Below are 14,448 nucleotides of genomic sequence, written 5' to 3'. Positions count from 1 at the left end.
TGTTGAAGAGAAAAAGTGAAGTAATAATGTTCAAGTTCGGCCTGGAAATACTATAGGTAATCAACAAGTCAGCAAGATTCAGGTCAAGTCCCATTAACCTTCGACGCACAAGAAGAGCCGATACTATTATAAGAAAGTTATGGTTTATTTGAAGGGGGCAATTCCTAATTTGTTAAATACTAAATAGTAAAAAGGATGAAGGGGAAAACGAAGAGCATGAAGGTGCCCAATGAACAAAAGTAATTCATTATCTTTGACACCCTCACTGGAACTGAAATCAGCATTTTCTGGGTATTAAGCAATCTCCACCCCCTCGGGGATCTCAAATTTTTCCATTACAGAATCAATGGTAAACTTGATACACCGAAGGGACAAAATCATTTCTTTTTCCTTTTTTATAAAAATATTGTCTGATCCAGAAGTGGATACCTCTACTTGTGGCAAAGAATCATCCATTCGCACGACAGAGTCATTCGTGGGCTTGAGAGGGCTAGAAACCCTAGGAGGAGGAACTCTAAGAAGAACAGGAGATGACGAAGGTGTGGTTTCGGAATCCATAATCTCTATGTGGTCATGAATGGATGAAGTGCTCATGATACAAAATCAGAAAGATAGATGAAAAACTAACCTGATATCATGACGACGCAGTGAACGCAAGAGCAAGCTTTGAAGAAATCCTTTGGTCAGAATGTCAATGGTCACTTCTCGAACCGCCTCTTGCAAAAATTGGCAACCGTGTAAAATCAATTCCCTTCTAATTAGAAGCCGTAGTTCAATTTAGGAGGGAATTGGGGGCAAAGTGTGGAGGGAAAATTCCCCTTCCAATAAGAATCAGCCACGTCATTAAAATAAGGTATAATTCCAATTATTCTTTGAAAGCCCATCAAAGTCCAATCTTTATCAGGCCCAAATAAAGTTGCCATCGACCCAAGGTTATTAACGTTAACCTCTCGGCCTGCTAAAAATTCGTACGGCGCATTCACATCCTAATCCAAGTTCAGTTTAGATTAATCAAAGTCCTGTTTACTTAAGGATCCTTCATATAAGGAAGTTCAGCATAGGAAAAAGTCCTATATGGTAAAGAATCCTATATGGAAAGAAGCTCTGTATGGGAAAAGTTTACATAGAAAGAAATTGAATAAGGGAAGAAACTTGTATGTAAGGAATTGTACATAGAATGAATTTTTATAGAAATAACGTGAAGGACAAGTATAGCGAATCCTACCATAATTCCATCATCTTTTTGTATATAAATAGAGGTGTAGACCTCCAATAAAAATCATCGAGCATTGCAAGTTTTTTTTTGAATTATTCTTGTTAATTGTTCTTTTATTTTGAGTGAGTTGTATCTATTCTTTTAGCTTTTTAGTTAAGCGAATTTTTGCACCTACGGTGTCGCTCAAGCACTGAACTACCTTCATAGAGGTGTGGAGCAGAAGAAAATTATCCGTGGTGACGTGAATCCGCATAACATTCTCTTGGATCAAACTACGTTGCTAAGATGTCAAATTTTGATTATTCATTGTTGGTTCACAAGGACCAACAGTTCATCTACACAGTATTTGTGGGTACAAATGGCTATTTCGATCCAGAGTATTTTCATACTTCTCGGTTTACAGAAAAATCTGATGTTTACTCTTTGGGGGTGGTGTTGTTTAGAGTGTTGTGTGCGAGGAAAACTATCTCTGTGGAGGAAGACTACGGGGACGAGCGGAGACTTCTAAGCACGTGGGTTGTGGAGTGCATAGAAGCAGAGTCAGTTGAAGAGATCATTGATCCATTTCTAATGGGGAAGATTTCGCCACTTTGTTTGAAATGCGTCCTCAAGAGCGAAACTGAACGACCTCCAATGAGTGATGTTGTGCGAAACCTCGAGTTTGCTCTGTAACTGCAGGAAACGGCTGATGCTGCTGCATTGGAGAATGAGGTGATCAAAATGGTTGAGCCTCCCAATTTCAAGAAAAGAGGAAAAAGTTTTTTGAGGTTGGTAAGAGCTATACTCTCTTTCTTTATACTAGTATTTCGTATATGCAAAACTTGGATTATCGAAACTTGTTCATCATCCACTCCTTCCCAGTTCTGATTAGCACTTTCTAAATATTTGGTTTTTATTTGATTTGTCATCACACTAATAATAAAGTTTAAAGACTGTTAATTGTACCATATTGGTTTAAACCTTGTAATAAAAATGTTATAAATTTACTTTAAGCTAATACTCACAATTTCTGACTATTGGTATACACTCCAAAAGTTGACGTGAATTGCTAAATTTAACTTGTAAGAGCAAGTGGTGTGGTGATAAAAGGTTCTTTATTTTCTTTTTAAAAAGTAGAGTGCCACATAAGCTAAAAAGTGATAATGTAATACACTATTTTTTGTTATCTATGTATTTCATAGTGTGGAACCCAATTATCTCATTATCTATTTATTATTTTATTAATTTAATTGAAAAATTAAATAAAAAATTTGAATTATAATTGGATTGCTGTGGTAATTCGGAGTTATGAGATTGGTTGAGATGGGGGCGATAGAATGGAGGTTGAGGATCCATAAAGAGGAATGTTTAAAAAAATATTGAAAGAGAGAATTATTGAAGATGATAATTATTAAAGATGAAAATTAGTATTTATAGAGTAAATAATATAGCCATTAAAAATTGTCGTTGAAAGAGTGTTGTTGTATGTGTTTTACTTTGTATCAATTGATCCATTATACAACAGCCAATTAAACAAAGAAAAAAAAATTATAAAGTATTCTCCAAATGCCATTCCGTCTGTAGAGGACACAATAGATAGTGATTGCAGGGCCACAAAAAAAAAACACTCCATTTGTTTCTACATACCGCCCCTCTCTCTCTCTACACTGACACACTCTCTCTCTAAAACTACTTGCGCCCCGGATGCTCTAACCGAGGGAGATACATTCTTAAGAAAATGTAGGCCTGCTTGAAAATTATTTTTAGATGGTTAAAAAGACAACTCTTTAAAAACAGACTTTTTGTAACGGATTTTTAGAGAATAGTTTTCAAAAAATCGAACCAAACAAGAGTTTTATACAGTTTTTTATTTTCCGATAAACTATTTTCTGTGTGACAAATCAATAAAGTCCTTAAATTTTCTTTAATCTATTTATTAATTTTCACTCGTCTTCTGTGCAGGGACTAATAGAAGCAACCAATTATAGTTCACATGAGTTACTGTAATCGGAGTGACAATATCTGACTCCAACATTTATCATTCATCATCATCTTTGCAAGACATAGAGCTCTATGGTCCAGGTGAATAACTTATGTTCTTGTAAAACATGATATAGATTGCTCCTGTTCACTACTAGTGCATGAAGAACCTTGATGTTAGTTTCTTCCAGAGAAGCACATGTGCCTTTGTTCTGTCTCTTACCTGGAAATGATTTTACATGATGGTATATATTGTGATTTGATGGTAATCCTATATAAGTCATTTGCACGCTACAATGTTTCTGATTTTGAAGCATTGAAAATGTCGCTCACGTGAAAATCAACAATGCAGATGGGAAACGATTAGTAAAAAGTAAGACTTATTAAAATTCGAAACAAAATCACTACTGAAATAATGTAACAAAATTCTAATTCTTTGAAGCAATTCTTCCTATGAACTCAATTTCCTAAACACCTGCAAAAACTTGAAACTTCTGGTCAGTTACGCCCAATTCAAGGTTCAAAACATATTTTAATCATACTATTGGGCCAGGCCCATGAGAGTGGGGTTGCAATTAATGTATGTGGGATTACTTTTAATAATATAATATAGCATATATATATATATATATATATATATATATATATATGTTATATTATCTATACGATTATTTAATGTGCTAAAAGGTCTAGCCCAAATGCCGGTTCAACATTTGGAAGTGTTTAAGTGTTTCAGTATTTTTAGTATTTATTTATTAATATAAAAAAAAATTATTAATTGATACTCCGTCCCAATATAAGTGTCATTTATGGGGAGTAGTAATTTTTAAGGGGACATGTGTGACCATGTATTGTCTGCCTGAAAAATTACTATGTTGCCCGACATTTTTGGAATGATGTAAAATATATTGTTTGAAAAAGGAAAGTGGACACTTATTTTGGGATGGATAAAAAACAGTTATGATTATCTCCTTATCAGGAGAGGACACATGTCATTATCCTATTAATCCAAGAATCTTATACATAGAGGTATGGAGGAAGGAGGAAAGGTACAAAAATTAAGACAAGCACATCTAAAATCATGTCGTTCTTCCTCAAATTCAATTTCAACAAAAAAAACAATAAGCACATCAAAATTGTATATTCGATATTAAGATATTGATATTCAATAAGATGTTTCAAATAATTTATTGATAAAATAATTTACCAAATAATAAAATAAGTTACCAAATAAAATAAATCCTATATTTTACCAATTAAATCACTAAATAAATTATTGATTAAAATCAATTAAAATAAATCCTATTAGTTACCAATTAAAATAAAATAATATTTCTAAAACTCTACCAAAAAGTACCATTTCTTGTGAGTTTTTTAATAAAAGAAAATCTAATTAGACATGACATATTTAAAGAAAATAAAATAATTTCTATAAAAATATACCATAAATTATCTATTTTATTTTCAATAAAACTCTATCACATTAAACAATGATATATTTAAAGAGTTTCTATAAAACTCGAACACAAATTACCTATTTATCTATTTATTATGATTTTTTTAATATAAAAAATCTAATTAGACAAAAATTATTAATACAAAAATATTTATTAGTTGATATAGAAAATAAAATAATTTCTCTAAAACTCAACCACAAATTATCTTTTATTGTGAGTATTTTAATAAAAGGAAATTTAATTAGACAAGGATATATTTAAAGAAAATAAAATAATTTCTTTAAAACTCTTCCACAAATTACCCATTTTACTTTCAATAAAACTATATCATATTAGACAATGATATATTTAAAGAATTTTTATAAAACCCTAACACAAATTACTTATTTATCTATTTATAATTTTGAGTTTTTTAATAAAAGAAAATATAATTAGACAAGAATTATTAATATAAAAATATTTATTAATTGATATATAAAATAAAATAAAATAAAATATTTAAAATTGTACCACAAATTACCTTCTATTATGAGCTTTATAATAAAAGAAAATCTAATTAGATAAGGATATTTTAAGAAAAATATAACAATTTCTATAAAACTCTACCACAAATTACCTATTTTTTTCTTCAATAAAACACTATCACATTAGACAAATATATATTTAAAGAGTTTCTATAAACTCTAACACAAATTACCAATTTATCTATTTATTATGAGTTATTTTAATAAAAGGAAATTTAATTATACGAGTATTATTAATATAAAAAAAGTATTTATTAATTGATGTAAAAAGAGGTTTTAAAAGAGTTTTTATAAAACTCTAACACAATTTACCTATTTATGTATTTATTATGAGTTTTTTTAATAAAAAGGAAATCTAATTAGACAAGAATTATTAATATAAAAAATATTTATTAATTGAATTAAAAAGAGTTTCTGTATAAAACTTTAACACAAATTTCTTTTTTTTTTTTTATATTAATTATGAGTTTTTAATACAAGAAAATCGAATTAGACAAGAATTATTAATATAAAAATATTTATTAATTGATATAAAAAATAAAATAATTTTTCTAAAACTCTTCCACAAATTACCTTTTATTATGAGTTTTTTTTAATAAAAGGTAATCCAATTAGACAAGAATTATTAATATATAAAAATATCTTTTAATTGATATAAAAAGAGTTTTTAAAAGATTTTTTATAAAACTCTAACACATATTATATATTTATCTATTTATTATGAGTTTTTTTAATAAAAGAAAATATAATTAAAAAGAATATATTTAAAGAAAATAAATTGATTTCTATAAAATCTATCACAAATTAGCGGTTTTACTTTTTATAAAACTCTATCACATTATTTATTTATTATGGGTTTTTTAATAAAATAAAATTTAATTAGACGGGAATATATTTATAGAAAATAAAATAATTTTTATAAAACTCTACCACAAAAGCTATTTTATTTTCTATAAAATTCTATCACATATAACATGTATTTATCTATTTATTATGAATATATTTACATAAAAAGAAAAGAAAAAAATTTCTATAAAACTCTATCATAAATTATCTGTTTTATTTTCTTTAAAACTCTATCACATATAATATGTATTTATCTATTTATTATGAGTTTTTTAATAAAAGAAAGTCTAATTAGACAATGATATATTAAAAGAAAATAAAATAAAATTTTAAAAGAGTTTATATAAATTCTAACACAAATTACCGATTTATTTATTTATTGTGAGTTTTTTAATTAAAGAAAATCTAATTAGACAAGAATTATTAATATAAAAAATATTTATTAATTGATATAAAAAATACAATAATTTTTACTCTACCACAAATTACCTTTTATTATGAGTTTTTTAGTAAAAGAAAATCTAAATAAGACAAGAATATATATATATATATATATTTAAAGAAAATAAATAAATTCTATAAAATTCTACCACGAATTACTTATTTTAATTTCAATAAAACTCTATCCCATTATGCAATGATATATTAAAAGAGTTCCTATAAAATACTAACACAAATTATCTAGACTCTACCACAAATTAACTATTTTATTTTCTTTAAAACTCTATCACATATAACTTGTATTTATCTATTTATTATAATTTTTTTTTAATAAAAGGAAATCTAATTAGATAAGGATATATTTAAAGAAAATAAAACAATTTCTATAAAAGTCTACCACAAATTACCTAATTTATTTTTTATAAAACTCTATGACAAATTATTCTATAAAACTCTACCACAAATTACCTATTTTATTTTATACAAAACTCTATCACATTAGACAAGGATATATTTAAAGAAAATATATAATAATATAATAACACATATAAATAATATATAGAAGTGTAAAGAATTTCTGCATTTCAGTATTTATTTTTTAATATAAAAAATATTTATTAATTAATAATATAAAAAGAGAACTCTATCACACATAATCTTTGTATTTATCTATTTATTATGAGTTTTTTAATAAAAGAAATTCTAATTAGACAATGATATATCTAAATAAAATAAAAAAATTTCTATACAATAATTAAAAAATATATGAATTTTTTTTTTTCGATAAGTTACAAAACATTGATCATGTGCATCGCACGTATCTTTTCCTAGTATTATTAAAAGTACATAGAGTTTTCATTCAATTTTGATATAAAATAAATATGCTATATTATATTATTAAAAGTACATAGAGTTTTCATCAAAGTTTGAATTTCTATCAGATTTTGAGTTTGTATCAGTGTCTCTAAGAGTCTATTAAAATAATCACGTATGATGTGTAAATTTTTTTTATCTTCATTAGTATGTTAAAATACATTTTAGAACATCTAGGCAGATCTAGGAATTAGGGCCCATGCTCTTTAAGAGCGGAACAAACCCCATTGGATACAATTCGAAAAGCAATGGGACGTGAAAAAATAGCATAACATGAATCGAGTTTCTTTATTCTTGCCTCCATACGCATTTTAGAAAGAAGAATGTGTAAAATTGTTGTGTATTTTACACAACCTTGACACAACGTCCAAATGTATAAAATTGTTGTGTATTTTATACAACATTTTTATACAGTCATATCATTATATTTCCTTTCTCCTTTCTTCTTCTTCTTTCTCATTTCATTAAAGAATCAACTCTATATTAAATAGGTTTGTAAAAGTTATGTGGGGTTTGACATGACACTTGGTTTGTTGTTATGGGAGAATACATTTTTACATAAAAGCTATAAAACAAGAGGTAAAAATAAATAATTCAAATTTTTTGTATAAATTTATCATGAAACATTAGATTTATATATATATATATATATATATATATACACACACATACACACATGCACAGCCGTCGGAGATGCTCTAAGAGAGTATTTAGAAGATAGTTTCTATAAAACTCTCACATTTCTCCACCATTGCTTCAATAGCTAAACTATAAGCAACATCATTTAAGGGTGGCAATTCATGTTCGCGGATTGTAATCGTGTCGTATCGACCTAAAGATATTCTACTAAATAGTTCAACTCGAACACGACCGTTTAATAATCGTCTCATAAATTCTCAACACTAATCCGACCTGTTTATTAAACGGGTTACATGTGTAACCCGTTTAATGACTTATTTATAAAAACAAAACATTATGGCCTGTTTGGCTGAGCTCTCTAAAGGCTTTTAATGGGCTTCCAGGACCAAAAAGCCCATTTGTGAAAATTTTGAGTGTTTGGCAAAATATTTGAAACGGACTTCCAATGAAATCAGAAGTCATTAAAAGTCCGTTCCAGCGAAGCCTATAAAACTTGCTTTCTAAACTCACGTTTCAAAAAGCCAACACCTCATTTTAAGTAAATAATTGCATAGACGATTTTGCCCCCTTTTATTTCCTGAAACTAGTCAACGCTAGAAGGATAATGATACTACATAGGAAAGCGAAAGAGTTGTGAACCCCCTTCAGATTCCTATCTTGAAACAATTCTTATGAGTTTGGGAGTGCTGAGTGCTAAAGTTATGTAAAGTAAGGGTTTTGAAGATCGATCAAAATATTTTTGTGTGAAGTTGGGGGAGAAGCATACAAAGAATACACTCATGTGTTATCCTCCAATTCCATATATTAATATGGATTTTTAGTTTAAGAGAATGAAATTAAGTATTGCTACACTTCTATTCATGGTATCATTCTTAATATTCTTAATCTGATTCCAACGTTTGTCCTATTTGCCTCTACCATATAATTCAAGTCTGAATCAATGTTTCAGATATGTTGCTCCATCTCTCTAGATTTATGTGGGCCAATGAAGAAATTTGTAATGTACAAATTAACCAAAAGTTTAGCAATTACAAATTCAACAAAAGTCTCTAGCAATTACAAATTTAGAGGGACTCTATGTAATACCCCTAATTTTAAAATGATAATCTCGGCATTTTAATTATTGTTTTATTGCATTTTTGTTTGATTATTTGCTTATTTGCCTAATTGTTTTAATTGTTGTTATTTAATTGTATTATTTATTTTATTTAATTGAATTAATTGTTTAATGGTTTAATGGTATTATTTAGTTTATTTAAATGAATTAACTGGTTTAATTGATTAAATTAGTTTTATTAATTATTAAAATATAATTGAGGTTTTATATTCTATTTAGGTAATTAAATTTTTGGCCGACTAGTTTTATTTTTCTTTTAGTTTTCTGTCTCTTAATATGATTAGAATTAGGGTAAAATTATTGGCCTATATAGATACTTGTACAAGTCTGCCAAGGGTTTTAGAACCCTAATCACATAACAGTAGAGGCGACGAAATACAGAGAGGTCTGAGGGAAAATAAAGGAGGGAAACTTAAGGTTTGGCTAAGGCTAAGACTAAACTAAGGAGAGAACGAAGGAGTGTTGCTCGTGGGTTGAACCAAAGGGCAACAAAGGAGTTAGAGCAGTGAAGGATTGCTGGAACAGTTAGGAAGACGACGTCGGGATTTCAAAACTGAAATCAAAGGCAAGTTCTATTTCTTGCTCTTTTCTTTTGACCTGTGTTATGTGTATGCCTAGGTAGTCTCCAGAAACTAAACAGATATTAATATTCTTATTGTATTGCATGTTAATTCAGTCTTTAAACTTTATATGATGTGTTGATAAATTTAAATTTAATTGTTGAACAATTTTCAAAATCTGATTTAAATTTTGTAACGGTGCGTATTAAGATATATGATTTTTTCTGGATGATTTGGGACTTAGTCGGACCTCCAGGAACTTAAATTAAAGATTTTAGAGGGTTTTTAATGTCATCAGAGACGAAGACGATGACAGGAAGTGGGGATAGAGCCGGTTCCAAAGGGGAAAGAGCCGGTTTCTTTTTATTTTTCAGCCCACGACCTCTGTGAGAGAGAGAGCCAGCTCCATAGAATTAGGGAGCCAACTCCCTTGGTCACAGAGTCAGCTCCCAAGGTTAGGGAGCCGGCTCCCTTGTGTGGGAGCTTGCTCTCTCACTTTGAGAGCAAGCTCTTGTGCATAGTAACTTTCTGGAATATTTTCTTTAAAGCACAGGTTTATTTTTGGTAGATTTCTGGACTATTGTGGGTTGATATTAAGGGTTCTAAATATTGTTTCATGATATACTAAAACTCCGTGTTGCATAAATCTTATCTATATGGTAATGGATTTAACAGTAGGAAGGTTTAAACAATCTTGCATACTGTTAACGGATAAGGGATATAATTGCTTTAATTTTATTCTAGCAATTTAATGGACTGTTATATGATTTTTAAATCTTTATTAGATGCATAATAGGGTCATATACTTATTAGATTTTATTATGCTTATTCTGGACTTTAATTAATGAACCATTAAATACTGTTCTATCAATTAAATGGATATTATTCTGGACTTTAACTTTAATTGATGAACCATTAAATATTGTTCTATCAATTACAGGGATGTTATTCTGGATTTTGGTTGATGAACTATTAAATTCTGTTTCTATCAACTATATGGATTATGTGGATTTTATTTGATGTACTGTTTTAAGCGTTGCATCATTTATGGATCATATGCATTATATGCACTGGTATGGGACGATGGCATATTAGGGATGGATTAGATCAAAACGCTAATTCCTACCTATTCATACATACGGAATGGATTAACTAAAATAGTTAAATCCTACATGGATTCATGTCTTGTCAACTAAAACAGTTGAACGACATATTGGATGTTTGTTTTATATTATGTATTAGGAAGGTTTTATATATATATTTATGGTACCGCGATATGAGCTTAAGTCTCAGAGTCGATGGTTAGGGCGCGTATATGCAGTATGATGCGTAGCTGGCTATGATAGGTTGAGGTATACCCTGTTAGGTCTAGGTACATATGCCCACCTATGTTGCATGTTGGCTCTAGAATTGAGGGGTATCACAGTTGGTATTAGAGCACTCCAGGTTCAGTCTCTCTAGGGTATTTCGTATTAAGACTTCGACGTAGCATATTCTCTTGGTTAGAGCTTAAGTTTAGGATTCGCTGTATTCCTTTACGGTTCGGTTTAAATCGTTTTGATGTCTGTCTTTCTGTGTGAACAGATGGTTAACGCTAGAAGAGGACATAACATGCAAGGGAATAGACAGCAAAGGAGGGCGGCACGTAGGTAGCAAGAACGCCTACAGCATCTGCAAATGGAGGAAGAGCAGCAAATGCCAGGGTTTCAGGATGCTGATGGTTAGTTTCACAAAGAACATGAGGTAGTTCAGCAAGCTTAGGATCAGGTCAGGGATCCAGAGTATCCTCCTTATCTTAATGACCTCATTGCTCGGGCTATAGAAATAGGGGTAACAGCTGCACTTCAGAATCAACCTCAGATATAGCCGGTACCTGTACCAGCACCAGTGGTTCCGACTGATCCTTGGGAAAAGGATAGGAGTTCTTTCACAAAGGGGAGCCCACCTGAGCTTTCAGGCTCCATCGATGCGAAAGAAGCTCATCAGTGGAAGAAGAATATCGAGTGACATCAACGAATGATTCAGTGCACGGAGGTTCAGAGGCAGATACTTGCTACCTTCAAACTTGTCGGAGATACACTCCAGTGGTAGGAGTCAGTTACCACCGCAGAGGAGAGGAATTCATTGACCTATGATCAGTTCAGTACTCATTTCAATGAGAAGTACTTTCCATATGTAGTCAGGTTAGCTATGAAGACATAGTTCCTCAATCTAGATATGGGGAACATGATAGTAGCTGTAATACCCCTGATTTAACAAGGATAATTCTGGAATTTATTTAATTATTTAAATTGTGTTTTATGTGTTTAGTTGTGAATTTGTTGGTTTCATTGTTTCATAGGATTTAATTAATTATTTGAATTTTGTGACTTGTTTAAGTGTTGTAAATTATTTATTCTATTTAATTCTTTAATTGTTAATTTATTGGGTTTTAATTATTTGATGAAATTGTTTTCTTTAAATAGAATTAATTAATAAATGATTTAATTAAGTAAATGAGTTTTTACGTTAGTAGGATTAATTAGGGTTTTGTTTTAGCGTCATTGTTGTAGCCGACGTAGTATAGGATTGTTATATTGTCGGTTGTATAATTCTCTTTCAATTAGAATTAGGGTTTAAGTTTTTACTTAAGCTTATAAATATAGTATTAGACGACTACTTAGGGTTTAGAGATCAAAAACCCTAGTCCCAACATAAAGAAAATAGAGAGAAGTTTAGAGGAGTCTGGGAGAAATTTAGGAAGCAACAAAGGGAAGAAACAGAGAGTTGGCCGAAGTTTGTTGAACGACGTCGGTGTAAGGCAGTTCTTATACTAGCTCTATCTCTTTGGCCTATGTTCTTTGCATCTCTAACACAATCTCAGGATGGGTAAAAACTAAATTAAACTGCTTGGTTGCATGGAATTTGTTCAAAACAGGTTGTGTTTCCGATTAAGTATTTTGCATGTTTTATTCTGTTTTGTGTAACTCTTGTTCCAATTGAATTCAATTAATGAATGATGAATTTAAATTACTCTAGAATACCCTAGGACTTAGTTTTAAATCAACAAGAAACTTGGGTTGGAGGAACAAAGTTGCCGGAGTTGGAGAAGAAGTTGAACAACATGTTTTCTTTTAGGTGCATGTTAATCGTTTTTAAACTATTTAATTTAATTCTTGTTCCCACTAAATGTGATTATTAATCAAGGAAGTTAATTAACTTTTGAACACCTAAGGACTTAATTTTAATCAGCAAGAAATTTGGTTTGGAGGATCAACATAGCCGGACACCGCCGGAATTGGAAAAACGACGCACAGGGGAAGGAGCCTGCTCTATTTCAAGTAGAGCATGCTCAATTAAAAGATGGAGCAGGCTCTACATTGTAGTAGAGCTGGCTCTACTTGGTGATGGAGGCGGCTCCACTCTAGGTGGAGCCGGCTCCTTCGAGGGTTTTCATTTTTTTTTGGTTTTCTGCGAGACTGCTAGCTACTGTGCGTGGATTAATGGGTTTCCAGGGGCAATTGAGAGTTTAATTAGAGGTTCTCAGTGATGTTTAAATTCCACTAAACTTCAGAAGGCATGATAATACATATTATACCATAGAAGGTTAGTAGAAGGGACATTATGAAACTTTTAAGAAAGTTTACATGGTTGCTTGGTGCGGAGATTCAAGTTATTTAATTTTAATTTAGCAATTGAATTAGGCGTTTGATATGTAAATCATATAACAGGGGTATGGGATTAAGCCTATTAACTAATATAAATTCAGTTAATACTTAATAAGGAACTAATTGATGATTACAAAAAAAATTGTTTATGTCAACTTGTGGGATGTTGTGGAGTAATTACAAGTAAGCATGTAAAGTCTGTTAATGTTATTATTATGCTTATTGTGAGTTACAGGATGGTTATATTTATCCTCTGCATTTAAAATTTGTTGGAGAATTAGGTACTAGATGTGTTGAACAAGCCTGCTAGTTAAACATTCTTGTTATGCTTATGATTGGATATGTTGATATTGATATGTTATGCTGTCATATATATATTATCAATTCTGGATGGATGTTTGGTATGCACCGGTATGGGACGGTGACATACTAGGGGGATTAGCTTAAAAATGCTAAGTCCTACCTACTCTGGATTAAGGGATGGATTAACTACAAAAGTTAAGTCCTACCTGTATTTTGTGTCAGATCACTAAATAGTTGAGTGACATTTTTAGTTTGGAACGAACTTTAAATATATTTTTATGGTGCCACGATACGAGCCTGAGTTTCAGAGTCGTTGGCTAAGGAGCATATATGCATTGGGATGCATAGCTGGCTATGATGGTTGGATGTGTACCCTGCTAGGACTAGGTAGTCATGCCCACCTTTGGGTGCGTTTTCGCATGGTGCCTACTAGTCAGGTTGAGACGGGCCTGTAGTCCAGTGAGAGTCCTGTAGTGTGATTATATATATATATTTATCTACGGACTATTAGCTATTGTTGGATTGGTTAGGATGTACATGCGTATCGGGTCTCTGCTTGGGTAGTAGTAGTATAGAACTTGCATGTGGGCCTGACCCATTCATCATTTTTCAAGTATTGGACATTTCTAGTCTAGAGCTTGTTCGTGCTGAGCAGAGACGATCTTCCATTCTACCAACGACGTAGGACTTCTTTCCAAATATTAGATTTGGATTTTATCTTCAGTTTTATTTTTTCAGTTTGGGGTTTTTTATTAGGGGTCCACTAGAGATGGATTCCCGAGTTGTAAACTTATGAAGTTTGGATTGTCAGAGTTTAAATATTTATATTTGAGGATTTTTAATTTAGTATTCCTTCAGCTTATTAT

At 30.6% G+C, this 14,448-nt stretch overlaps 1 protein-coding gene across 1 annotated transcript; it reads left to right on the top strand.

The window, feature by feature from the left end:
• Positions 1-1,501: 1,501 nt before the first annotated feature.
• On the top strand, positions 1,502-13,589 carry LOC132281197 (receptor-like protein kinase FERONIA). The gene is made up of 3 exons (XM_059782922.1): positions 1,502-1,884; positions 11,217-11,352; positions 13,515-13,589. Exons 1-3 carry the CDS (start codon positions 1,502-1,504, stop codon positions 13,587-13,589), a joined length of 594 nt encoding a protein of 197 aa, XP_059638905.1.
• Positions 13,590-14,448: the final 859 nt, after the last annotated feature.

The sequence above is a fragment of the Cornus florida genome, unplaced genomic scaffold, assembly GCF_030987335.1.
Source record: "Cornus florida cultivar Cherokee Brave unplaced genomic scaffold, ASM3098733v1 CherokeeBrave_3.0.0_Hap2_Chr11, whole genome shotgun sequence".
NCBI classification, from domain to species: Eukaryota; Viridiplantae; Streptophyta; class Magnoliopsida; order Cornales; family Cornaceae; genus Cornus; species Cornus florida.
The sequence above is the reverse complement of the archived record's forward strand: the minus strand, read 5'-3'. Positions and strand labels throughout refer to the sequence as shown.